This window comes from Carex rostrata, chromosome 9, assembly GCF_964058835.1.
Source record: "Carex rostrata chromosome 9, lpCarRost1.2, whole genome shotgun sequence".
NCBI classification, from domain to species: domain Eukaryota; kingdom Viridiplantae; phylum Streptophyta; class Magnoliopsida; order Poales; family Cyperaceae; genus Carex; species Carex rostrata.
In genome coordinates this window covers 1416963-1443622 of record NC_135926.1, presented here as the reverse complement: position 1 = coordinate 1443622, position 26660 = coordinate 1416963, and the positions used below count along the sequence as shown (strand labels likewise).

Genomic DNA, 26660 nt, shown 5'->3' with positions numbered 1-26660 from the left:
TCTGTTTTTGTTTGCGACGTAAATTGACGGAACAGAGAATGGATGCATGGGTGCCTCTCTTATCGCGATCTCAATTGCATTTGCAAGTGAAAATTATATGAAATGTGTACTTGCTATTTAAGACAGTATTCGCGAGGGTAAAAAGTGACTCTTCGCGACGGAGTACTGTCATAAATGTATTTTTTTCTATTGGCGACGGTACTTTTCGCGAGGGAATACCGTCATAAATGCGTTTTTTTCCTCGCGGATAGTGTCTACTTTGTTGTTGTGACACTATTCGCAAGGGAGAAAGCGCATTTATGACAGTACTCCCTCGCGAGGGCATCGGATTGATATCTGTTTGGAACCGTCCGTTTCATTTTGTGATTCATACGTGCTTGATCCGCATGAATAATAAAGTGGTGCACACAAATATTGAATTGAAACACACATATCATGAAGTAAATTGGGCGGTTCCAAACAGGCATCAGACCGACTTGAGTCTGATGCCTATTGAACGCCCCTCACTTCACATCTCAAGACCTGTCAAATTTCTATTTATCAAATTTGCTTGCTGAAATAAAAAATAATTAAAAATAACTTTAATTATATGAAAAAAAAAACTTGCAATTTGAATTTGCTTGCGAATACTGTCACTTTTTACGCACCACGCTTCCCTTGAGATTTCATCCCTAACATATTTTTCTCTCATTGAAATCTAAAATTAAAATTCTCAAGGGACGCCTTTGATAATATGTGTCTTTAGAATTAGATAAAAGAGAACATCCAAGGAATATAATTTTGATATATATAGTATTCTCCTAAAGACTGAATTTATAAAATGTTTCATTTAGATGAGGACGGTAGAGATTTCTTTTATAGAAATGCCTATTACAAATTCTCATTTACTTTTTAATAATTTGGGAGTTAATGATGCACTCATTTACTATTTTTGTAAAAAAAATAAAGCCATAATTTGTTTGTATTTTAGAGAAATTGATTTCGTGGTGCATCACATCATAGGAGGTGAACTTCTTTTAATGATTCATGTCCGGGAAATTATGTTAGAAACAAACTAGTCCACCTTTCTGATTTTCAAATTCAAAAAATATTATTTGTTCTTGGGAGCCACTTCCAAGATTTAAAAAAAAAATGTTATTTAAACAAAATTTGGAACAAAATGTATTTAAGAATTTATATATTGAGATGAGCTATGGTGAGCTATAGAGTAAAAGGGGTTTATACTCCATGCAATATCTTCATTTTCAAAGTTCAAATAGCCGATCCAAACCATTAGATGTTTAATCTATAATAAAATATGCTTGGAAACTAAATTTTACAATTTTTGGAATTTTTTTACTATTTATTAAGTCACTTTGAAAATCTGAAAATCCGGGTAAACAGTAAAAATTTCTGAACCACCAGATCGGCGATTTTCAAAGTGGCTTAATAAATAGTAAAAAAATTCCAAAAAATGTAAAATTTGGTCTCCAAGCATATTTCAATATGGACATCATGTTGAGCGGTTCGGATCGGTTGTTTGGATTTTAAAAATAAATTTTTTTGCCATGGAATAAAAAACCTCTTTTACTCTATAGCTCACCATAGCTCATCTCTTATATATTAATATTTTTGAAGTCATGTTAATTTTCTGGAAGCCTAATGGATGACAATAATTTGGGTGGAAGCAAAACCTAACCCGATACTGCTAGCAGTAATTACCGTTAGTGGTAGTATATCTGACTATCTGAGAATATTAAGCGTATACGTATCCACCTAATGGCGTTCCGTCATGGGAAATAAAGAAAAAAAAAAAAGATACACCATATCTAAATTTCTTTGTGATTCATGAACCGATCGATATATCGCCTATATATATGTGCGCATGTACATCCCAACAGGTAGCAACTAGCAAGAGATTCCTCGTTTGTCTCCTAATACACACACTTCCTGTTTCTCTACAACTTGTCTACATACTAAAGCTCAAATCCTCTGTTCTCTGTTCTCCGTCTCTCTCTAAACAGGCGTGCAATGGTTGGTATTGCATAGCCCCATCTCTTTTCGTCTCTTCTTCTTTGTTGCTGTTTATTGGCGTGCTATTGGGTTGCATTACCACCACTTTATAGGGGTTATTTATCACCAATGTCGTTAGCCTATGAACATATATATTTTGTTATCCTACCGATAACATTGTAATGAATAGGAAGATTATAATTTAGTGAATAACCAAATAAATGGTAGGAATGATAGCATTCATGCCCCCTCTCCTATTACCTCCTTGTAAATTCTCTACGTACCTTTCTCTTGCCAAACCATAAAAGGAAAAAAAAAAATAATAATAAAGAAACATTGTATCAGCTGGTAATGCATGTATTTCTTCCAAATAAAGTACAAAATCTTCTACAGTAGGTCCCAATCTCTACCTGATATTTCCTTATTGGTGTATTTTTTTTCCTTTTATTTTAGAATTAAATGATATCTTTCCTTATTGTTTGCACTTTCTTTCTTCATGCACATTTTATTTATATTTAGATTAGTCATGCCAATTTGATGAATTGTCTACTCAGAAAACAGAGATGAAGGCTCCAGGGGAGAAAGCAGTGCTTCTGTTCCTCTTTGTTGCCATCTTAGGTAATGATATATATATATTTTTTAATTTAATTTCACCTTTGCATTGTGCATAGTTCTACAATCAATAGAGAGATTCGCCGCCATCATTAAAATATATACTTTTGTTTTTATGAAACCATTGTAACATGTTCAGTAAAATTTAGGGGGCTAAATTAGGTGCTTAAGTCGGGGAATTGAAACATGATATTTGACAACTGAGCTAATTACAGATATAGAAATTGCTAACGGTGCTATTTTATTTGTATTTTCAGGCCAAGCGATCATTGTAAATTCTGTTCCTTATGATTATTCTGCATCTTTCGAGGCAAGCTCTTGTTCTCTTTCTCTCGTAGAATATACCGAGCCCTCTTGATAAAAACTAAAAACATTGTTTTTTAGTATGTTGAAAAACTTATTTTATTTTAGAATATACCGAGCCCTCTGGATAATATATATGTGTGTGCATTGATGATTTTAAATAACTTATTTTATTTTAAAATCAGTATCTTGAAAAATATAACTTTAGTAATTAGAAGTATAATAATCCTATTTAATCATGCTTACACATTGAAAGGCTAACTACTTACAACATGACGTCAATCTTCCCTTGAATGCGCCGTAAATGAGCACTTTAATAAAGGTCAACAAAAGTGTTGACCTTTCTGTCTATAAGAAATAATGGTCAACTAAACAACAAAATTGCCACGCCCCCAAACTGATAGAAAATTTAGGAATTAGGAAAAAAATGAAGAATTTTGAGTTCGCATTGACATCTGATGAAATTGCATCGTCAAAAAAATGTACTATAGAATATCATGTAGGAGTGCACTTGTACCAAACTTACATTTATCGGAAGACAATTGAAACGATATCTATATTAAAGGGTCAAAAAAAAAAATTAGTTATATATCTGACCCAACTTGAACAGACCAGTTTGACTTTGACTTATTTCTACCTTGACCAACCTTTTGGTTCCAATATTTCTGCAAAATAATAACCACCATTCAATTTAATTCCCTTCCTCGTTTATAATTATCATATGTTTAATTCTTGACAATTTAAGAATATTATATTTTGTGAATGTACATCTAGCTAGCATGATCAAGAGTTTTAAGGAAATCAATTATTTTTAGCTTAGAGGTCAAGAACAGTTCCCTTTTTATAAGCGAGAATATAAGCTCGAATGCTCGATGAAGAAAAATAATTACAATCGAGTAATTTCAAGACAAATTCTGTCTCTCATTTCCTATAACTTAATTTAACAAAAATTATTTTGTTCTCAGTGCTTGGCTGAACCACTAAAGCCGCACTATGGAGGAGGGATCTTAGTCAATCCAGAATTCAACCACATGCTCAGCGGTTGGGCATCATTTGGCTATGCAAATGTAGAACACAAAGTTTCTAAGTCAGGGAACAAGTACGCTGTTGCTGTCAATCGAAGCGTGCCACACCACAGCATCTCTCAGAAAGTCCAATTGCAAAAAGATAGGCTCTACTCTGTTTCTGGTAAGACAAATTAAATCCAACTTTGATTCAAAGTAACAAGACACTATTTCCAGAGATGGACATGGATGTTTTTGCCAGTAGCTGGCACATATAGATTATAGAATCACCGATTTATGTATGTGATTCTAATGATACTATAACAGTCAAATTGGTACCATATTAGGACTTCAAATCCCTGTAGCAATTGATGTAGTTATATCAATTAAAAAAGAATTGTATATGATGTGACTATATTTGTGATATTTCAGCCTGGTTGCAAGTGAACAAAGGGAGCGCAGAGGTCAGAGCTTTAGTAAAGACTGCAGTTGGATTTGTACCAGTGGGTTCAGTCGTGGCTAAGGAATCGTGTTGGTCAATGCTTAAAGGAGGTTTCACAGTTAATATTTCTGGTCCAGGAGAATTATACTTCGAGGTAATTAAGACTTATATATAAAAAATAATCGATAGTGGTTATACCAATTTACGGTGATATTGATCTGATCAATTAAAACTTCAAAACAGACCAACAACTCAACAGCCGAGATGTGGGTTGACAATGTATCCTTGCAACCCTTTGCTCAAGATGAATGGAGAAGTCACCATAATGAAAGCATCAACCAGGTTTGCCAACTAACATATCAAGTCTTTTATTATAGCTTTTCTAATAGAAGATTGTAAAAAGTTCATTTAAATTGGCACTGTCACTCAGGTACGCAAGAAGAGGGTTAATGTCACAGCTGTAGATTCAAACGGAAAACCAATAGCTGGTGCAAAATTCTCAGTCGATCCAATTCGGCCCGGATTCCCTTTTGGCACGGCAATCAACCAGGCTATCCTCACAAACCCAGACTACCAGAGGTGGTTCGCATCCCGCTTCACTGTGACCACATTTGAGAATGAGATGAAATGGTACAGCACCGAATATACCCCAGGACACGAAGACTACTACGCAGCTGATGCGATGCTAGCATTTGCCAAGCAGCACGGTATCCGTGTCAGAGGACACAACGTGTTCTGGGATGATCAAAAGTTAGTATCATGCTAATATAAATATATATTTTTCAAAAGACTTTGGTGCTTGCAAATGCATTTTCAGTTTAGCGCATCCCATCTAAAAATTGAAGTCATATGTCCATAGAAAAGAAAAAGAAAAGACATCAAAAGATATACAAAATTTCAAATTATTGAGCGCAAATTTACTTACAAGTTTCTCCTGCCAGTAAATTGTGCTTTTTTGGAAGTTGATATTTCTATTCCATCAATAATTACAACAAAAAAGTAAACCATGCTCTCAGCAAGCAAAAACCAAACAAAAAACCATACACAAACATTAATGGAAGTCCTTGACTCAATTTGATGATGAAATTTCTGTCAACAGTACTCAGATGTCTTGGGTTACATATCTTGCCAAACCGCAGTTCGAGCAAGCAGTACAGAAGCGTTTGAAATCTGTCGTGAACAGGTACAAAGGCCAGGTGATTCATTGGGACGTGGTAAATGAGAATGTGCACTTCAACTTCTTCGAGACCAGGTTGAGCCCTGATGCTTCAACAAAAATCTTCCAGAAGGTCAACAATATCGACCCAAATGTAATTCTCTTTATGAACGACTACAACACTCTCGAGCAGCCAGGAGATTGGAATGCTATGCCCGATAGGTATCTGCAGAAGTTCCATCAGATCAAAGCCGGTAACCCAAATGCAAAGATGGGAATTGGATTGGAAGCACATTTTGATGTGCCGAATATCCCTTATATGAGATCAGTGCTGGATAAGATGGCAACTGCTGGTGTGCCTATTTGGCTCACTGAGGTTGATGTGGCTGGTACGAACCCAAATCAGGTACATAGATATATTGTCTCGTTCTGTAACTGCTTGATTGTTGTTTATATGAATTTTCTAAATCTTTATATGAATCAATATATAAAATCCGAACTGGTACCAGTATGAACCAACTACTGTTGTTTCCCTGGTTTGGTTTCTTTTGATCAGTGAATAGTATTAACTCACACAACCCAATCTAGAAAGAAATAGAACATGAACAAATAGGAAGATTTAAATTTTCATTGATTTTTGTTTAACGAACAGGCTCATTATTTGGAACAAATCTTGAGAGAAGCATACTCGCATCCAGCCGTTGAGGGGATAGTTATGTGGGCTTCATGGACCCCAACGGGATGTTACAGGATGTGTCTAACCAACAACCAATTCCAGAACTTTCCAGTTGGAAATTCAGTAGACAGTTTGATCCAAGAATGGAAGACTCATGCCTTAGGGACAACTGGAGTGGATGGTTCACTCCAAGCAAACCTTGCTTATGGAGAGTACTCGGTCACTGTAACCCACCCATCTACAAATTCCTCATCAGTGCACAAAATCAGTGTCGGTGCTGATTCTCATCCTGTACACAAGTTGCAGATCCAACATTAATTACAAGCTGGGAGCTTGATATTTTCTCATTTTTACTTAGACTGAAAAATAATATAGGATAATACAGAAGAATTATAACTATACGAATAGACGTCCCGATCGATGTATTCAGTGGACGAAAATATGATTTGTTGGCTTAATTATTTGGTCGAGCCTTGATTATTATAAGTTCCAAATTAGAAAGGCTTTGACACGTATAATAATAACGTAAGTTTTAATTATCATGTATTCATGATCTCTCTCTCTCTCTCTCTTTGTAACCTTGGCTGTGGCTGCCAAGTATAACCCCCTCTCTCTCTTTTTGAAAATCTTGGCAGCAGTTGTCAAGTATTTTATTGAACTAATAAAAGTCTCTAATTGGAATTTCATCACATGAATCATACCAGAAGGAGATACTCATGCCATTTCCCAGTTCCCACGTTCTATTTGCAACTCCAATGGAATAGAGGCTAGATTTTTAACAATTGGCGCCAGAAGAACAATCATACTGCTGACTAGAGATTGGGACCATGAGCATATGTCCCTGACCATCTTAATTAATCTTGTGATCATCTTTATCCAAATGGCCGTAGGACACTAAGATGCCATCCACCACCACCTCAATAGTAAGGAAATGTTTTGGAGATTTGAATACCCCAATTCCTCCTATTTTCTTTGGGTGAACCGTACTCCAGTTTATAAATGATAGTCCACATTGTCCTCCCTTATTCCCCCCCACAGAAACTTCTTCTAATTTGATCCATTCTATGATTTCTATCTATTACCCATTTTGTAAACTGAAAGCAAACCATCTGGTATATGGGGATTGATGAGAGAACCAGCCATACCTCATATTGAATACTGGTCTATATAAGTGTATGTGCAACAAGCAGAACAAAAACTTCCAATTGTCAGCACACTCCTCAAATACAGATGTCTGTGCAACAAGCAGAACAAAAAACAGTCTATTTTTTTTTTGTATCCAGTGAGTATTCAAACTGGTAGCAAAAGAGAAAGGAAACAAAATAAATAGATAGCCTGTTGGTCATTCAGAAGAAAGAAGAAATAAATAAATGAGTATGACAGAATGCATGAGAAAACAATCAGCTTTGATATGACAGAAAGCATGAGCAAACAAGCAGCCTTGACTTCAGTCAAGTACCTCACTACTGGCCCAACTTTTACCAGTACAAAACTCGATTTGTAGTATTGATTGTGTGAAAGTTTAAATTTGTAAGCATCACTTAGAGCACTATCAACTAACGAATTCTGAAGCAAGTTATGTTTTCTAGAAGGAAAGTGGATGCCAATTTGGGTGGAAGCAAAACCTGAGCCGATAAAAAAATTGCCTTAATGGATAATTAAGCATATAGGTATCCACCTAATGGGGTTCCATCATGGGAAATAAAGAAAACAAAAAAGATATACCATATCTTTCTTCATTAACTGATTGATATATTGCCTATATATATGTGTGTGCATGTACATTCCAACAGGTTGCAAGAGATTGGAGCTCTGTTCTCTGTTTCTCTACAACTCGTATACATAGTGAACTCAAATCCTTGCCATTTATTTTGTTTTCAGCTATTGTAGTTCTTTTCTTCCATCTCTCTAAACACGCGTGCAATGGTTGGTATTACATAGCCCCATTTCTTCTTTATATCTTCTTTTTTGTTGATGTTTTATAGGCGTGCTATTGGGTTGCGTTACCACCACATCTTTCCTCGTTGTACGTATTTAGGTGGAAGGGGTGTAAGGAGGGAACAAATAAATGAACAATTTGTTTTGTTCAGCTGTATATTTCTAATTGGGGTTGAGGTTAGTTATAGCTTTATGTAAGACGAGGAGTTAAAAATTAGGAACTTGAACATTTTTTTTTTCTTTATCAATATATTTGTGAGTGATACTTAACCACTAACCCTAAAATATCATCAATTGTTGTTAAGCTCAAACAGCTCGTTTTTGTTATCCTGTTGATACTATTGTGAAGGTTAAAATTTAGTAAAAACCAAATAAATGGTGGAAAAGCTAGCATTCATTTTTTTTTTTGGCGTTACAGCTATACCCCCCCCCCGGGGGTGCCATTACCTCCTTATAAATTATCTTCATTTCTCTTGCAAAACCATAAAAGACAGAGAAAAAAAAAAAGAACAAAGAAACATTGTATCTAGTGTATGTATTTCATCCAAATAAAATACAAAATCTTCTACAGTAGGTCCCAAACTCTACCTGACATTTCCTTATTATTGGCTTATTGCATCTTTTCCATTATTTTAGAATTACCTGATCTTTCCCTATTGTTTGCACTTTCTTCATGCACATTTTATTTATATTGAGATTAATTGTCTACTCAGAAAACAGAGATGAATGCTCCTGGGGAGAATACAGTGCTTTTATTCCTCTTTGTTGCCATCTTAGGTGATGATATAAATATATATTTTAATTTAATTTCACCTTTGCATTGTGCATTGTTCTATAATTGATAGAGAATTTTACCCCTATAATTAAAACAAATTTGTTTTTTTATGAACTTTGTTACCATTGTAACATGTTCAGTAATAATAAGGCGCTTAATGCTTATTATTAAGTCAGAAAATTGAAACATGTTCAGTAATATTTTTGCAAGTGACAAATTACAGATATAAATATTGCTAACGGTGCTATTTTATTTGTATTTTCAGGCCAGGTGATCATTGCAAATTCTGTTCCTTATGATTATTCTGCATCTTTCGAGGCAAGCTCTTATTCTCTCTCATCGAATATAATATGTTTTTGAGTTAAGTAGTTATTCCAAGAACACATATACAGAATCCTCTTGATAAAAAAATTAAAACTTTTTTGTAATATATTTACTGACTTAATGTATTTTCTGATACATAATCCTCTTGATAGGTTGGCTTATATCAAACCGTTTGTTCCGGAACTGTAGTGCAATCAATTGGTTTTTCATTTTAAAGTCCAAACGGTCGATTCAAACCGTCAGATGTGATTTTTATATTAAAATGTGCTTAGAGACCAAATTTGCATTTTTTTTTACTATTTATTAAGTCAGTTTTAAGATCGTTGGTCTTAATGAATAGTAAAAACGTTGTTTTTATATGCATTGATGATTTTAAATAACTTTTTTTTTCTACAATCGGTATCTTAAAAAAAAATTAGATAGATAATAATCTTATTTAATCATGCCTACACACATTCAATGGCTACTGTGAACATGACGTTAAGTTTTCCGTAAATGCGCCGTGAATAAGCATTTTAATAAAGATCAACTTCAAGCAAAAATAAAATAAAATAAAGGTCAACAAAAAGTGTTGACCTTTTTATGTATAATAAATAATGGAAGATTCATGGTCAAGTAACAAAATTTCCATCTCCCAAACTGATAGAAAAAATTAGGAATTAGGAGAAAGTGAAGAATTTTTAGTTCTCATTGACTTTGATGAATTTTGATTCTCATGTAGGAGTGCACCTGTACCAAACTGATATCATCGGAAGGTAACTGAAACCATATATTTTCAAAGGTCAAATTAGTTTTTACCGCCCCCCTCCCCCCATCAGTTTGACTGATTTCTACCTTGACTTCCTAGTGTACCTTTATGTTAAAGTAAAAAAAAATTGAACATGATAAGTCTCGATCCCAATATTTCTGCAAAATAATAACTATCATTCGATTTAATTCCTTTCCTCGTTTATAATTAGCATATGTTTCTTGACAGTTTTAAGAAAAATATTTGGATCAAGAGTTTCAGGAAATCAATTATTTTTAGCTTGTAGGTCAAGAACATTTCCTTAATTTTAGCGAGAATATAAGCATGATGAAGAAAAATAATTAGAATTGAGTAATTTCACTAACACAAAAATGAACTGATAATGAGATTTATTCACCACTCAATGTATTACTAGTCCTATAACTTAATTTAACAAAAATTAATTTGTTTACAGTGCTTGGCTGAACCACTAAAGCCACAGTATGGTGGAGGGATCTTAGTCAATCCAGAATTCAATGACGTGCTCAAGGGTTGGGTATCATTCGGCGATGTTAAAGCCATACACAAAGTTTCTAAGTCGGGGAACAAGTACGCTGTTGCTGTAACTGGAAGCAAGCCACCCCAAGCTATCTCTCAGAAATTTCAATTGGAAACTGACAAGCTCTATGCTATTTCTGGTAAAACAAATTATATCGAAATTTGATATATAATAACAAGATAATATTTCCAGAGATGGATGTTTCTACCTTTGATCCTAATAATACTAAAACTGTCAAAGCAGTACCATATTAGGACTTCAAATCATTGTACCACTGGATGTAATTATATTAATTAAAAAAGAATCGTATATGATGTAACTATATTTGCAATTTCAGCCTGGGTGCAAGTGGACAAAGGGAGCGCAGACGTCAGAGCTTCAGTAAGGACTCCAAGTGGGTTTGTGGCAGTGGGTTCAGTCGTCGCTAATGCATCGTGTTGGTCAATGCTTAAAGGAGGTCTCACTGTTAATGTTTCTGGTCCAGGAGATTTATTCTTCGAGGTAATTAAGACTTTATATATAAAATATAATCGATAGTGGTTATATCAATTGCAAGATATTGATCTGATAAGTTAAAACTTCAAAACAGGCCAACAATTCAACAGCCGAGATATGGGTCGACAATGTATCCTTCCAACCCTTTACTCAAGAAGAATGGAAAGGTCACCATAACGAAAGCGCCGACCAGGTTTCCAAGTTAACATAGCAATCTTTTAATATATATTTTTTTATTAGAAGATTTTAAAAGTAAGTTTAAATTGGCACTGTCACTCAGAAAAACAAGAAGCCGGTTACAGTCACAGCTGCGGATAAAGATGGAAAACCGATAGCTGGTGCAAAAGTCACAGTCAATCCAATTCGGACCGGATTCCCTTTTGGCACGGCAATCAATGCAGCTATCCTCAAAAACACAGACTACCAGAAGTGGTTCGCATCCCGCTTCACTGTGACCACATTTGAGAATGAGATGAAATGGTACGGCACTGAATTCACCAAAGGACACGAAGACTTTTCCGTGGCCGATGCAATGCTCGAGTTTGCCAAGAAGAACAATGTCCATGTCAGAGGACACAACGTGTTCTGGGATGATCAAAAGTTAGTATCATGCTAATATATATTTTTCAAAAGACTTTGGTGCATGCAAGTGCATTTTCTGTTTAGTGCATCACTTCTAAAAATTGAAGTCGTATATATGTCCACGGAAAAAAAAAAATGAAAAGATATTTCAAATTATTGAGTGCAAATTTTAATCACAAGTTTCTCCTACCAGAAAATTATCCTCTTTAAGAAGTTAATACTTATATTCCATCAATAATTACAACCAAAATGTAAATTATGCTCTCAACCAAATCAATAACCATACTACAGACACTTAAATGGAAGTCCTTGACTTATAATTTTAATTATGAAATTTCTGTCAACAGTGCTCAGATGGATTGGGTTGCTAAACTACCCAAGCCAGAGCTCGAGCAAGCAGTAGCGAAGCATTTGAAATCTGTCGTGACAAGGTACAAGGGCCAGGTGATTCATTGGGACGTGGTAAATGAGAATGTGCACTTCAACTTCTTTGAGACCAAGCTCAGCCCTGATGCCTCAACAAAAATCTTCCAGGAGGTGAACAAGATTGACCCCGATGTGCTTCTCTTTATGAACGACTTCAACACTCTCGAGAATCCAGGTGACTGGAATGCAATGCCCGATAAGTATCTGAAGAAGTTCCATGAGATCAAAAAAGGTAACCCAAAGGCAAAGATGGCAATTGGATTGGAGTCACATTTTGATGCGCCGAATATCGCCAATATGAGAGCAGTGCTGGATAAAATGGCAACTGCTGGTGTGCCTATTTGGCTCACTGAGGTTGATGTAGGTGGTACCGATGCAAAGCAGGTATATTGATATATGCAGGAATATTAAACCTGTGACGGTCTCGTTCTGTAACTGCCATCCTTTTTTCTACAAATTGTTTTAATTACTATGCTCGATTGCTGCTTATTTGAATTTTCTAAATAATCCTATGAATCAAAATATACAATCCCCAACTGGGGTACCACTATGAACCAATTGTTGTTATTTCCCTGGTTTGGTTTCTTTTGATTAGTGATAGTATTAACTTGAACACTCAATTTAGAAAGAAAATTAACATGAACAGACAAGTAGGAAGATTCAAATTTTCACGCTGCTAATTTGATTTTTTTGTACATCACGAACAGGCTCATTATTTGGAACAAATATTGAGAGAAGGATACTCACATCCAGCCGTTCAAGGGATAGTTATGTGGGCTTCATGGACCCCAAAGGGGTGTTACAGGATGTGTCTAACCGACAACCAATTCAAGAACTTGCCAGTTGGAGATTTAGTAGACAGTTTGATCAAAGAATGGAAGACTCATGCCGTAGGGACAACTGGAGAGGATGGTTCCGTCCAAGCAAAACTCGCTCATGGAGAGTACTCGGTAAATGTAACCCACCCTGCTACAAATTCCTCCTCAGCGCACAAAATCAAAGTCGGTCCTGATTCTCATCCTGTATACAAGTTGGAGATCCACCATTAAGTACAAGCCAGGAGCTTGAAATTTTTGTCATTTTTACTTGACTAAAAAAACAAATATAGGATAATATAGAAGAATTATGAATATACGAATTGTTAGATGTCGTCCCTATGTATTCAGTGGACGAATATATGATTTGTTGGCTTAATTATTTGGTCGAGCCTTGATCATAATAAGTTCCAAATGAGAAAGACTTTGGCATATACAATAATAATGAAAATTTTATTTATCATGTTTTCATGGCTTCTCTCTCTCTCTCTTTTCACTCTGTGTTTGTGTACATTTCTGAACATGCAAAATTATCATTGTCCAGGCTCAAAAGATGAATCAATACATAAATTTGTGGACCTGGTTCGCAATTTTCATGTTCACTGCATTCATTTGGATCACTCAAGTTACCTCAATCAGGGATAAAAACAGAACATTGATGCTAAGTTAAACAACTATAGGCAAGAAAAATCATTTCTCTAGAAACAAAGTGCACTCAGTAGTCAGTAGTTTGGTGATGCTAAGTTAAACAACTATAGGCAAGAAAATTCATTTCTCTAGAAATTAAAACAATTAAGTACCTTGGCGTCCCACTCAGCCCTAAATGGATTCAAATGGCGATTGAAATCATGACTGTGCAACAATTTCTCTGCTTGGAGTCTCAAGGTTACCAAATATAGAATCCCAAACCCTGATCCGATTGTCCTGACATGTTGTCATTATCTTGGTCCAACTTGCCAATGAGAAACATGCCGAGTCAACAACATGTACATGCTCCAGGTTATCGAGTGAAGATCCTGATTCAAGCCGTCTCACATCCCATATTCTGGCCCGTACAACATGTGACAGTCAGGAGGGTACAGTTACAAACAATAGTACCATATATTTGCAACCCCCCATTCAAAATATTGTACACCGGCATATCACACCTGCGTCCAATTAGGTCACAACACCCAATATACTCAGAGCATTCAAATCCTATCTGATGGATAATTTAAGGTCAGGTCAAGTCAAACAATGATTGCAAATTTGCAATCCACCCTATATATGCACAATTGCACATTAACTTGAATACAGTCAGCCATAAACGAGTTGAATAAAGTTTGTATCTGACAACTAACCTAGAGGACTCAAGGCTAAAGATAAATGCTCATTAGAGGGTCAAAGTTGTCAACATTTAAAGGAACAAGCCATTTCAATTACATATCTAACAGTCAAGAACTAAGGACAAATAGTTGAAATGTCAATTGTGTATAAAAAAATTGTTGGGCCACGCTTAAAAAATGTCATGGCTGAAATAAGGAACTCATAAAATGGTCATTTCCACAGCTTAGAAGCAGATCAGGTTGGGCTGGGTTGAAATGGAAGCCCGCTATCTTGCTATCCTTTTTGTGTATTCGTATCGGCTTCTCTACCATCTTATTTGAACATTTATCCAGCCTTTGTTTATGAAAAAAAAAATAAAAAAAATCAATGCCACATCTTCAATAAATAAAGATATGCCAGAAAAGACATGAAAGGAATATCAATAATTAATGACAACAAACATAAACATACATGTAAAGATGTCCAAAGTTATCTGCCACTATAACTAAACCCTTTTCATTGCTCATGTCCATACCATAAGGCATATGCCATGTTTTAGGCCCCTTTGTAAACAAGAAAGCACATAAACAAAAAATGCTACAATTTAATTGAAGATGAGGATGATTAGTCACCGGAACTCAAATAATAGAGAGTTAACTTCAATGTTAAAAGGGAAGATAAATAATAATTACATGCCAGCCATTAGGGTTTAGATCCAACAAGCAAGAAGAAAGCCCTGTCACAATGTCAATATAGCTAACTGTACCATCAGAAGACACCATATATAATTTATCATCATTTTTCAAATCAAACCTCTTTTTTTAAACCTTGGCAGTGGTTGCCAAGTATAATTTTCATTAATTAAATATAAATTACATTTATCGTTCTACATTCATAATGTCATCCACATCGAACTCCAACATCAAACATCGACATCTAAACTCAACATCTAACAACTAAAATAACAATATAAAATAAACCCTTTCCACTAGTAAGTAGACATCAATGACTTTCAACATCGACTGGCCAATCACCAGAGGAAAGGGGGCATCATCTTTTTCATTTTTTCCGCTAGGTTTGCTGGTGGAAGAGGCCAGTGCAGCCTCGGCCTCCCCTTCTCAATCAAGGTTTTGTGTAGCGAGGGTGTTGGTGGGAGGGTTGAGGCGCTAGGAGATGGGAGGAATGACGGCTAGGGCTATTGTCGCCAATTCTCCATGAAACTCCCGACGAAGGTGTTAGAAGACGAGAGAGTTAGCGACTAGGGCTATCGTCGTCGACTCTCTCTTCTCCGTAAAGAGTAAAGGACAAAAAAATGAAGAAGTTGCTGTCGGTCTCCGTCCTCCTCCTCTTTCGGACGGAGGACAAAAGGTGAGTTGCTTTCGGAGGTGGTGGAGCAGCAGCTGAGAGGAAAGAGGGACAGGACAGGGAAGAGGGTTGGACCCTGAGGCGCGACTAAGAAGGAGAGAGACGAGCACGGGGCTGAACTCAGCCTTGCTGGCGGAGAGGTGGTCAGCCTAGGTCATCGCAGAGGTCAGCTAGGGCGTGGCAGAGCAGGGTGGAGGTGGTCCGATTAGAACTGAGCAGTAGCGGGCCGGAGCTCAGGCCGTGGCCAGTAGGACCAAGCGACCCAGCTGGAGACTGGCGGAACTCAGGCAATCGGCTTTGGCGGGGCGGAGCTGATCTCTGCCTTGAGGCGAAGCTGATCTTTGCCTCTATGCTGAACCCACGGACCAGAGAGAGAAGCAGCGGCGAGCTGGCGACGATCTATAGTGCTGGCCGGCAGCTACAATGGTGGTGGCTAACCTAACCCTAAACCTAGCTCTCTTGCTGCCTTCGGATGTGTGATAGTTTTATTCAAATCAAACCTAAACCCAACAAAAATGAACAAAAGCTTAATTCTCCAATGCAACAAGTGGTGGCAGATATGTAATGACAAGGATTTTGGTGACCAGTTTAATACTTGAATTGACAAAGCATTTTCAACAGTTTATTTTCAAAAATCCACAGCAGTACAATGCCTAATGAAAAAATTTCTTTTAAATAACAAACACCCCACTTCGTTTAGATTGCATGGGCACTGATTACCTATTTCTGCCATATATCAGCACACCCAAATATCGTGTGTGTGTGTTTTTTTTTTAGTGATAAAAGAAACATAAACAAGGTACTGGTAATAAATTACTATAATAAAAACAAAAACACATGCATCAAATACAGAAACAAAAACATAAACCTGCTGATCATTCAGGAGGAAGAAAAAAAGAGAAATAACAGAAAGCATGAGAAAACAAGCAGCCCTGACTTCAGTCAAGTACCATTCAGTACTTTTTCCTTTTGCTCCTACAACAGCCCGTAGGCCAATTACACCAAACTTCCAGGGTCAATTACATCATTTCCCTTTCTATCCCACTGATATCTCCTACCCCTATTTGCCAAAACATGTGCCAGCTGCAGGAATTGCTCTTCTCTGGGACAGTGTAGCGCCTGAGGCTCCTCTTTGAGTTCTCCACATTTCCCATCTCTCTCTGTATGATCTCCCGTCTTGAATGTCAGGCAAGTTTGAAGATATGGAATTCACTACCTGCATGGAGTCTGAGTGTACCAGTCTTCATCATTTGACACGCGTACCAGTATCTTCCATCCCTCCAAAACTGCATTGGCTTCAGCCTGGTCTGCACTGATAACACTGCAGCTGCTGAAATCCATTGGATAATTTGCCCTTGAGTAGCAACTTTCACCATTCAGTAGTGGTCCAACTTCCACCAGCACAAAACTCAACTAGTAGTATTGATTGTGGGAAAATTTTAATTTGTAAGCATCACTAGGAGCACTATCAACTTCTAATTAGACATTTTTTCATGGTCAATAAACCTGGATTCATATGACAAAGCCATATCTTTATTAACTGTTGTAGAGTGTTTTTCAGTAAGAATTTTTCAGGTACATATACGAAAGAAAAAGAAAAAAGTTGCCCATAATATCTAATAAACTAATACAATTGCATATAAATTTTCTCAACAAAAATGAACCCAACCATATGGACCCTTATCAGCAGTTGACTACGCTTCAATAGTACATCTCCATAAATCCAAATCTGATCCATCTTATATAGAATGATGAGCCGGATTTGTATTACAGATGCTTTAGGGGAGTTCTAATCTGGGCAGTTCACTGAAAAGATGATCAAAATTATAGGATCCATAATTGGACAGTCCAAAACTCCCTGAACAGTGGAAAATAATATTCCCCCAACCACATACTTCAAACTTGCAACAAGATGAACTTCGTGTCACTCCACTTGAGAGGAAAATTTTAACTTGGAAAAAAAGAAGAGAGGAAGATTTGGGTGGGTTTGCTTCTCCATCTTGACCTTGACAACTCCTAAAAGTTAATGTGGCAACAAGTAATTCTACTCATGTGCTTTTGTCAGCCTTTGCTGTCTCTTGATGAGACCATCCATCAAGGTAACATAAATCGAGCTGTCCAAAACCATACCCTTTTGTACCCCATTTTGCAAAACCTCTTTTGCCTCCTTAAAATGACCCTTCTTACACAATGCATTTATTTGCTCCGAGTATGCCAACGATTCTGTTTTTATGGTATCACTCTCCTCATTCATACATATGGGTACTGGCTGCTCTTTGAACAAGGGAGAAAAATTCAAGTATCCCTTAAATTCCCCTCTTTCAGAAAATTCCTTGAGCAGATCATTTGCCTCCTCTGCTCGACCCGCTTCTGCAAGAGAACAAAGGATTACATTATGTGTGTATGCATCAGGATTGAAGCCCTTCCCCTTCATATCTTGAAACAAACCCAATGCTTCATCAATCTCTCCTTGTCTACATAACACATTAATTAATGTATTATACGATATAACATCTACTTGCTTCCCTTTAGAAACCCATGATTCAAAAAATTTCATGGCCTTGTCAACCTTCCCATATCTACACGAACCATCTAATAAAATATTAAACGTTATGACATTAGGTCTGAAAGAATTAGCAACCATTTTGTTATTAAATTGAAAAGCACTCTCCAAATCGCCCTTCCTACAATATCCATGAATTATGGTGTTATATGTAATTTCATCTGGTATCAAACCCTTTTCTACCATTTCATTTAGCATGCCAATTGCCTCATCTAACTTCTCCAACCTACACAATCCCTTAATCATGGTGTTATAAGTGCTTGTATTCGGTTTGATATTTTTCTCCTTCATCTCCTCCCATAGTTTTTCAGCCTCTGTTGAATTTTCATCCCTGAAGTATGCTGCAATTACTGTACCAAAACTAACTTCATCTGGTACAAAACCCCTTTTAGGAGGGTTCCTAAGCAATCCACAAGCCTCATGAAATCTGTTCTCCTTGCATAGACTCTTTAAAACGGTATTAAGGGTGAATGTGTCCATTTTGATACCCTTGCCTACCATTTCATCCATCAAAGAAAAAGCTTGACTGGAATTTCCAGCCTTAGCATAAGCATTAATCAACGTGTTATAGGTAATGCAGTCAGCATTAAACCCCTCTTCTTCCATCTTCTGTAAGGAATTAAGTGCATCTTCTAAACTTCCTACCTTGCACCTACCTTTAATCATTATGTTATGTGTCACTAAATTTGGCTTGATGCCTCTCTCACACATTTCATCGAGCAGTTTCTGTGCACCCGACCCATTACGCCACTCAAAGCACGCATCAATAAGTGTGTTGAAAGTAACCACGTCAGGTCCAGTGCAAGCAATTTGTTCCATCTCCTCCTTAAGATTAAGCCCCTCATCAACCTTACCTTCTCTACAAAGTCCTGATACAAGCATATTATAGGTCCTAATATCAGGTGAGAAACCTGATGTAGTCATCATCTCCATTGTCTGGGTCGCATCTTTCAACCAACCAAGCCTACAGTAGGCCGCTATGAGAGTATTATAGGTGATCTGACTCGGTAGAATACCTTGTGCCTTCATGTCGGTAAGTATGGCCCTTGCTTCTGAGAGCATACCTCTTGCACAGTACCCATGTAGAATGGTATTAAAAGAGATCAAATCTGGTGAACAGCCAAACCCAGACATGGTAGAAAGCAGCTCCAAAGCTGCTTTGAGGTTGCCATGAGAACAGTGAATCTTGATCAGAATGTTAAACGTAATTACAGTGGGTCGTACACCGACAGAGACCATGGCTTGGAAAATGGTGCTGGGGAGATCGAGAGAGACTGGAGGGCGGGAGGTGGAGAGGGAAGTAAGGACAACGTTGGAGGCAAGAAGAGAAGGGCGGAGGCGGCAGCTGCTCATGTGGAGGTATAACTGGGAGGCGAGGTGGGGGGATTTGGCGATGGCATAAGAGTAAACAGCAGTGTCGAGGAGGCTTCGGGAGGAGCGGAGATTGAGGTTGAGGAGGTGGCGGTGAAGGAGGTGGTGGCGGTCGAGAGGGATGAAGGAGAGGAGGAGGGAGCGGGCTTTGGGGTAGCTGGCACTAAGGATAAGGGACGAGAGGGCGGAGAGGAGTGAAGGGAGGATAGAAGGGATGTCGGAGGGGGTTAGGTGGCGGAGATGAGAGGAGATGGATTCGGGGAAGGAAGGGGAGGCGGGGAATTGGAGGAGGGAGGAGATGGTGGCGATTAAGTTGGGGTTGGGAGGTGGAGAGGTAAAGAGAGAGGGGGAGGGACTCGACATCCGTTAGGGTTTAAGGGAAGGTATCAGAGGCCGGCAAGGAGAGGAGAGAAGCGACCGCCATGGAAATGTTGAGAACGATGGGAATTGGGAAATAAGACTGTCGGACAATACAGATACAGCAAGTGGAGGTCGCCAACGGGCCGGGCCGAGCTATAGATCTCGCGCGTCCAATACAAGATAATATTGAAATTCAGACAACGCGTGATCGGAAGGACGGAAACTGCCGAAAATAAAACAATAACAGATATACCCTTAAATTTCAAATATTTTGAATCTGCACTGTGGGACGGGGCAGTTTGCTATTTTTTTTAGATGTTTAGTGTGTAAAGAATGAAAGTTTAATATATAGACACTAATAGTAATTTGATTTTACTGCTTTTATAAATTATTTTTCTTTGTTTCTCTCTTTTTAGATATTCACATTCTTTTATTTTGTAAATAAAATATATATGTGAAACTAGAGCTGAATCTTAGATATTGTATAGAACTCGTGTAACAACAAAATATATTCTTTTCTTTTTCATAAAAGTATTGACAAAAGAATTTTATTTAAGTCATTTTGTGTCGTCTTTTATAAATCATAAAAAAAGTAATAGAATTTCAAAAATTAGTAAAAATTGGTATTCTACAAGTTCATTATATAATCAATTTACTGAGCGAGCATCTACATCCCTAAAACTATCAGAGTTTCTAATCAAGTTTCAGGGATGTAAGAGGGTTTTTTATTTAGAAACTATATAGTAAAGTTTATTATTGAAAAACTGTTTATAAACTCCATGCTGACCAAATGATTGGCTCAAATTATTTCTCCTTTTTAATTTGTTGCTGATGTGACTTAATAGAAACTCTAAAATTAATTTCAGGGATGTGAGAGTTAGAAATTTTGGAGACCTTAATTTCTAAATAATGGTTAACAATTATTTAGAAACTCATTTGAGTTTCAGGGATGTAGATGCTCTAAAGATCGAAATTTGAAGTTTATACGGTAGGCTTTTTATTTAGGGAAAATTGTGCCCATGCCACTACAAAACACCTAATTTTGAAAAATGCCACTACATACTTTCAATTCACGCCAATGCCATCACAAAGTTGGTTTACTTCTAATTTTGCCACAAATACATTATTAATCTTTAAAAAAAAAAAAAAATTATAATGACAAAATTACCCTTCACAGAAATTAGGAACCCTAACCTCCTGTTCGTGATTCCTCAGTCCTTCTCTCTCCCGTGCTTCTCAAAAATAACGACATTGAATCTCAACCCTTCTCAATTCATGTACACCCGAACCTCTTCTCTCTCAATTAAACTCTTCTCAGGAGTGGAGGTTCTCTAAGGTCGTCGTTATCTCTCTCTCACAAGATTGTTAATTTGGCGAACTAATACATTGTGTAACGAAGAATACTGGTTGAAGTGTTTGAGATAATTGATTCTCAGTATCAATTCAACCTAATGAAGTGATTTATGCACTTGTATCAGGAGGAATGAAACAGATCGATGCACCTGACGGGTTTTTTTTTTTTTGTGGCATTGTTAGGTTGAATTGCCAGAGCCTCCAGTTGGGGAAGGTGGGGTGTACAAAATCCTTGAATAATGAATTAGGTATTTCTGAAAATAACATACATATAAATTATTGTATATGCTAGCTTACCCATAATTTTTCTAAATTTTGCCAGAATTCATAAATATGCATCTTTTATTTTGTCACAGTATCCAAACTTTCATGTTATGGTTCACATATTTCGTTTGGTGGTCAGTTTTCTTTTGGAACTTTGGTTTATTCACTATGGCTTCATGTTTTATCTTGTAGGTAATCTTCGATAAATCATAGCACACAAATTACGTCTTGTCTACAACCGGTTTTCACTATGCCTTCATGTTTATGAGTAGATGACATGGACAAGCGATGGATTCCTACTGGGTAAGTATCAGATTTATGAGTAGATGACAAAACAGTTTAATTTGTTTTCTTTTCTTTTCCACACTGATTTTTCTCAATTGCTAAATTCACGTATGGAGGAGTAAAAGATTTGAGTACAAGTTTAGACAGATACAAAAGGGAAATTATGGCAAGATTAGTGAACCATAACGGTGATTTTCAAATTTTCTAGTAAGCAACAGTACAGTTCAGCACTATTTTCAGCATTTGACCAAGTTTTGTGATTTGATTTCTAACTAAGTTTTGAACTTGGGGGCATAATTAAATTTCACATTGACCTTCTAAAGTGTGTCAGGTGTCTCTTAATATTTTTCTTATACTTTTATGAATTTTATTTCATTGGTTTCCACTCAGATTTGCACTACCAGCTTTGTTGTTCAGGATTTTCAGACATATCAAACTTTGAGAATTTATTCTAGAAAATTGGCTACACCATTTTTGGAGTTCTTATATGAAAATTGGCTACACCTTCTCTGTTGCTATATTGGTGTTTAATCTTGATATCTTTTGCACATTTGCCATTCATACAAATTAAGTCACTAACTATAAAAATAGTTGGTAATCTAACATTATACTTTTTCATATAGGGTTGACCCGGAAACTTCTTACAGGATAGAGGTTAAGATTCAAGGATTTTTTAACAAGAAAAATGATGGTACGAAGACATATGTCAAGGGAAGGACATTGAAATGGGTTGTGGACTCAGATAGGTTCTCCTTGTGTGATGCTATTAGTGGTATATCCGATGAGATCTCTTGGGGGAGTTGTCAAACGCTAAGAATATTGGTGTTCGATAAAAATGAAGGGAAAGAAGTGGGCGTATTGTCTGAGTCACAAATACTAGAGATGTTCAGAATGTACCAGAAGGAAAGACTAATCTTACTTAATGTAGTAGTGTGTGATACGGACGGTAGCTCAAACTGTAGTGGTGCTGGTCCCACCTATCCATGCACTCCATCCCAGCCAAACACGACTATTGCACCTGGTAGTCAGAGCCAAGTGGAGAGCTCTCAGGGGTGCAATACTTCATCCCAGTTGGCACCATCTATTGCACCTGATAGTCAGGTAGGGACATCTCAGAACAGTCATGTTGCAGGGCAACCTGATCCATTTGATGATCCTGATCATGATGAATACATGGGTGTTAATGATGAGGATATTTATCACGATGGTGATGATGAGGCTATGCTCCTCCCTAAACATGAGGAGCACACAGGTCTAGATCATATTTTGAAGGATGAAGATGCATCTATAGATGATGCCGTTGATAGTGAATGAGTCATTGTATTTGACCCTGAAAATCCTAAAATTGAGGTTGGTGCTTTATTTCCCGATAGGGATGCCTTCAAGAAGTCGTTGAGGCATTTTGCAATTAAAAATGAGTTTGAAGTTGGTACAGTGAAGTCGGACAAGAAGAGGTTTATTGGAAAATGCAAATGTCCGAGTTGTCCTTAGAGAATTCATGCTTCTATACTCCAAGATGAAAAAACCTTCATGGTATGCATGCATAATTTAGGCACATATATTTATAATTCAAATATGTGATGAATATGTAAATATAATAAAATCTTTTGTTTGTAATTACAGGTGAAGGTATTACCGCATGATCATTCTTGCCCATCCATTACCATGGTTGACGAAAAAATGGCTTCTAGCTCTTGGGTATCAGACAGAGTGGGAGATTGGTTAAGAAAGAATCCCTCGGCTGGAGCCAAGGCAGTAAAGAATAAGTTAGAAAACGAGTTTCACGTCAAGGTGTCTTATGGCAAGGCTTGGTCGGGAAGGAGAGCTGCTCTTGATCAGCTCCACGGGTAGTGGGAGGAAAGCTTTTAATTGATATACAATTTTAAAGGTGAGTTGGAGAAAAGATGTCCTGGGAGTATTGTTGAGATAGATTGCAAAAAGGTTGGTAACAAGATGGAGTTTAACAAGATATTTGTGGCTCTAAAACCATGTATCGATGGGTTTCTACATGGATGCAAACCATATTTAGGTGTTGATTCAACTCATTTGACGGGTAAGTACAAGGGTCAGTTAGCGGCTGCTGCAGGTGTTGATGGGCACAACTGGTTGTACCCAGTTGCATATGGAGTATTTGATTTGGAAACAACCGAAAATTGGGTGTGGTTCATGGCTTAATTGAAAAGGGCAATTGGAACTCCATCGGGTTTGGCAATATCTTTAGATGCAGGAAAAGGACTCGAAAGTGCTATTGCAAGCGTATTTCCCGATTCTGAGCATAGGGAATGCATGAGACATTTGATGACAAACTTCAAAAAGAGGTTCCATGGTGATATCTTTGCTACTCACATGTGGCCCGCAGCAAAGGCATACACCATAGAGAAGAGCGAATACCACTTGAGTATGGTTAAAGAAGCAACACCAGCAGCTGTTGCATTTCTCGAGAAGAATCACAAACACCTTTGGTGTAGGAGCAAGTTCTCTGAGCTAACAAAGTGTGAGTATGTGAATAATAACATATCAGAGAGTTTTAATAGTTAGATCAAAGAGTACAAGGATTTGAATGTCGTTGATCTCGTTGATCAGATTAGGCAATTGATAATGGTAACATTTAACAAAAGGAGAACAATAGGGAGTAAACTTGAAGGTGTTATTCTTCCAAATGTCATCCAACAATTGAATGCGAAGAGTAGGAACATAGGGAAGGTCAGAATCAGTCGAGGTGGTAATAACTGCGCGGAGGTGAGTGTAATGGACTCTGAAGGCAAGCCATGGAGGCATGCGGTGGAATTGGATAGACGAGAGTGTACATGTAGAGAGTGGCAACTTACTGGCAAGCCATGCATGCATGCCATTGCATTTATTTGCAATCTTAGAGGAGCATGTATGGAGGATTATGTGCGCGAGTATTTCTCAATTGCTAAATTCAGAGTTGCATACGAAGGTGTGATCAGACCTATGACTGACAAGTCACAATGGGTAAGGGTTGATCCTGGATTCAAAGTGGATCCACCTCAAATGAAAAGACCACCCGGTAGGCCTAGAAAGGAGAGGATTCCTGGTTGTTTGGAGTTGAGGACAAAAAGACAAAAATGTAAGAGATGCAAGCAATTTGGTCATCAAGAAAGGACATGCAAAGCTAGTGTTTCCGAGGTTCCTGAGGATGCTCCAGATTCTAGACCAAGCACCAACAAAGGGTAAATATCATTTTGAAAATTTGCAGGGGCTATTTTGAAAAATTGCACACCAACTGTCATAGGGGCTGTTTTGAGAACAGGGACTGATTGTGCTACTGGATTGTGCTGCTGGATTCTGATTTTGAGAAAATTGCACCACTCAATTCTGATTTTTCTGCTTATTTTTGTTGTTTGCAGGAAAAGAACAGGGACTAGTGGATTGTTATTTTGATTGTGCTACTGGATTAGTTTAGTTGCTGTCGCTTTTAATTAAGTTTTTATTGTGCTACTGGTTGTGCTTATTTTTGTTGTGCTACTGATTGTGCTACTGGATTGTGCTAGTAGATTGTTATTCTGATTGAGCACAATAGTATTTTGCTTTATTGTTGATATCTGCTCGTTTTATTAATTAATTGCTCTATTGGAAGTATCTAGTGCCTACTTTATATTTTTACTTTATTTGTCTAAACTTTGCTTCGTAGGGATTTCAACATGCAACTACTATAAAAATTACCCAAATAAAGCACCAGGTTCTCTTTACTTGTTATTTGTCAAGACTGAAATGTCCTTTCACAGTTTCCTCTTTTATGTTAATTATCTCGTGGAATCCACAATTGGTTCGGCCATTGGCATGTATCTTTACTGGTACCGGTTGAACAGTATGGTTCAACCAATCTACCATCAACCACCAATCTGTCACTCACTTTATATATCTTTTCCTTGTATTGGAAAAATCCAATTCACTCAAAACTTGTGCATTTTTAGTTGTTCATTTAATTTGCAGTGAATGGGTATAGATAATTTGCAGTTTATACATAAAAATTGCAGATCAAATTGGAAAACTTTTGCATTTAGATATTTGCTATAAAACTTTTGTATAACTTTTACATTTACAATTATGTCACTTAATTTAGGCTTACTTTAGCTCACTTTAACAATAAAAGTTGCAACTCAAAAAGTTCAATTAGTCATCCAAGTTCAACTACATCCATCAAGTGACAACAGACCAATACTAAACATTTCTACACTACTTGCATTAAACCGTTAAAATGCATTGACACTACTTTAACATAATTACAATCAAAATACTAATCATCACAACAACATTTAGAATAAGAAGGAATATTATCTTCTCCGCTACTTGCTTCAATTTTCCAATCTCGTTATCAAATCGAGTGACAATTTGATTGGAGAAAATTCGAATAGCATCAGATAGGTCATGTCCGAGGTCACTCCGCATACCCACAACTCCAATGCCACGAAGATATGCCTCGTACTCCTCTTCCCACATCCAGAACCTGCACGAACATGTCTTCTGCAAAATAAAAAAGTTGTCAGAATATATAGGGGATTTCTCCACCGAGTGACCCACCAAGGAAATATTCAAGTTGTGAGTGAAATACTATATTTTTGTTGTGGCGTCCTAAAATCTTGATATTAATTAAGTTATGAAATATTCAAGTTGTCTTGCAAGTAAGTTCAAATTAAACCCAGTTACGCTTCCTTTGTCCAGCTAAGCTTCAATGAAATTAATTTTGTAATGATGCATCACTTAATATATTTAACCCACTTTACCTGATATATTAAGAATGCTCAATTTGAAATTTTTGGCAACCTCTCTAATTACAACTCTATGCTAGGATTTGAATTATTGTACAAGCTATTAATTTGAAAAATTACCACAATTAAACCCAATTTGTCCTGAACTTGAAAAAGATGATGTTAACCTAACTTTTGCTATTGTGCAAAGGACTCGACTCGACTGAATCTTCTCTCTAACCAACAATTGTTCAAT

General features: G+C 37.0%; 4 protein-coding genes, 2 long non-coding RNA genes and 1 pseudogene across 6 annotated transcripts; 5 read left to right on the top strand and 2 right to left on the bottom strand.

The window, feature by feature from the left end:
- Window positions 1–1877: 1877 nt before the first annotated feature.
- Window positions 1878–6731, top strand: LOC144559245 (endo-1,4-beta-xylanase 5-like). The gene is made up of 9 exons (XM_078308252.1): window positions 1878–2013; window positions 2547–2610; window positions 2862–2914; window positions 3873–4095; window positions 4344–4507; window positions 4597–4695; window positions 4784–5103; window positions 5453–5915; window positions 6162–6731. The coding sequence occupies exons 1-9, from the start codon at window positions 2011–2013 to the stop codon at window positions 6501–6503; spliced, it is 1731 nt and encodes a 576-aa protein (XP_078164378.1). The 5' UTR covers window positions 1878–2010; the 3' UTR covers window positions 6504–6731.
- A 1906-nt stretch (window positions 6732–8637) lies between these two features.
- On the top strand, window positions 8638–13289 carry LOC144558922 (endo-1,4-beta-xylanase 5-like). Its single transcript, XM_078307792.1, has 9 exons — window positions 8638–8693; window positions 8837–8900; window positions 9164–9216; window positions 10425–10647; window positions 10846–11009; window positions 11098–11196; window positions 11284–11603; window positions 11933–12395; window positions 12719–13289. Exons 2-9 carry the CDS (start codon window positions 8846–8848, stop codon window positions 13058–13060), a joined length of 1719 nt encoding a protein of 572 aa, XP_078163918.1. The 5' UTR covers window positions 8638–8693; window positions 8837–8845; the 3' UTR covers window positions 13061–13289.
- Window positions 13290–13706: 417 nt separating this feature from the next.
- On the bottom strand, window positions 13707–16092 carry LOC144559507 (uncharacterized). The gene is made up of 4 exons (XR_013513158.1): window positions 15997–16092; window positions 14603–14944; window positions 14352–14485; window positions 13707–14023 (listed from the first exon to the last, which is right to left on the bottom strand). It is a non-coding gene; the product is annotated as an uncharacterized LOC144559507 (long non-coding RNA).
- Window positions 16093–17007: 915 nt separating this feature from the next.
- Window positions 17008–19861, bottom strand: LOC144559506 (uncharacterized). The gene has a single exon (XM_078308536.1). It carries the CDS (start codon window positions 19791–19793, stop codon window positions 17541–17543), a length of 2253 nt encoding a protein of 750 aa, XP_078164662.1. The 5' UTR covers window positions 19794–19861; the 3' UTR covers window positions 17008–17540.
- Window positions 19862–20813: 952 nt separating this feature from the next.
- On the top strand, window positions 20814–25293 carry LOC144559216 (uncharacterized). The gene is made up of 3 exons (XR_013513107.1): window positions 20814–21391; window positions 21600–21710; window positions 25064–25293. It is a non-coding gene; the product is annotated as an uncharacterized LOC144559216 (long non-coding RNA).
- LOC144559293 (uncharacterized) lies at window positions 21803–23252 on the top strand. The gene is made up of 2 exons (XM_078308312.1): window positions 21803–21810; window positions 22316–23252. Exons 1-2 carry the CDS (start codon window positions 21803–21805, stop codon window positions 23004–23006), a joined length of 699 nt encoding a protein of 232 aa, XP_078164438.1. The 3' UTR covers window positions 23007–23252.
- On the top strand, window positions 23373–24902 carry LOC144559291 (uncharacterized; annotated as a pseudogene).
- Window positions 25294–26660: the final 1367 nt, after the last annotated feature.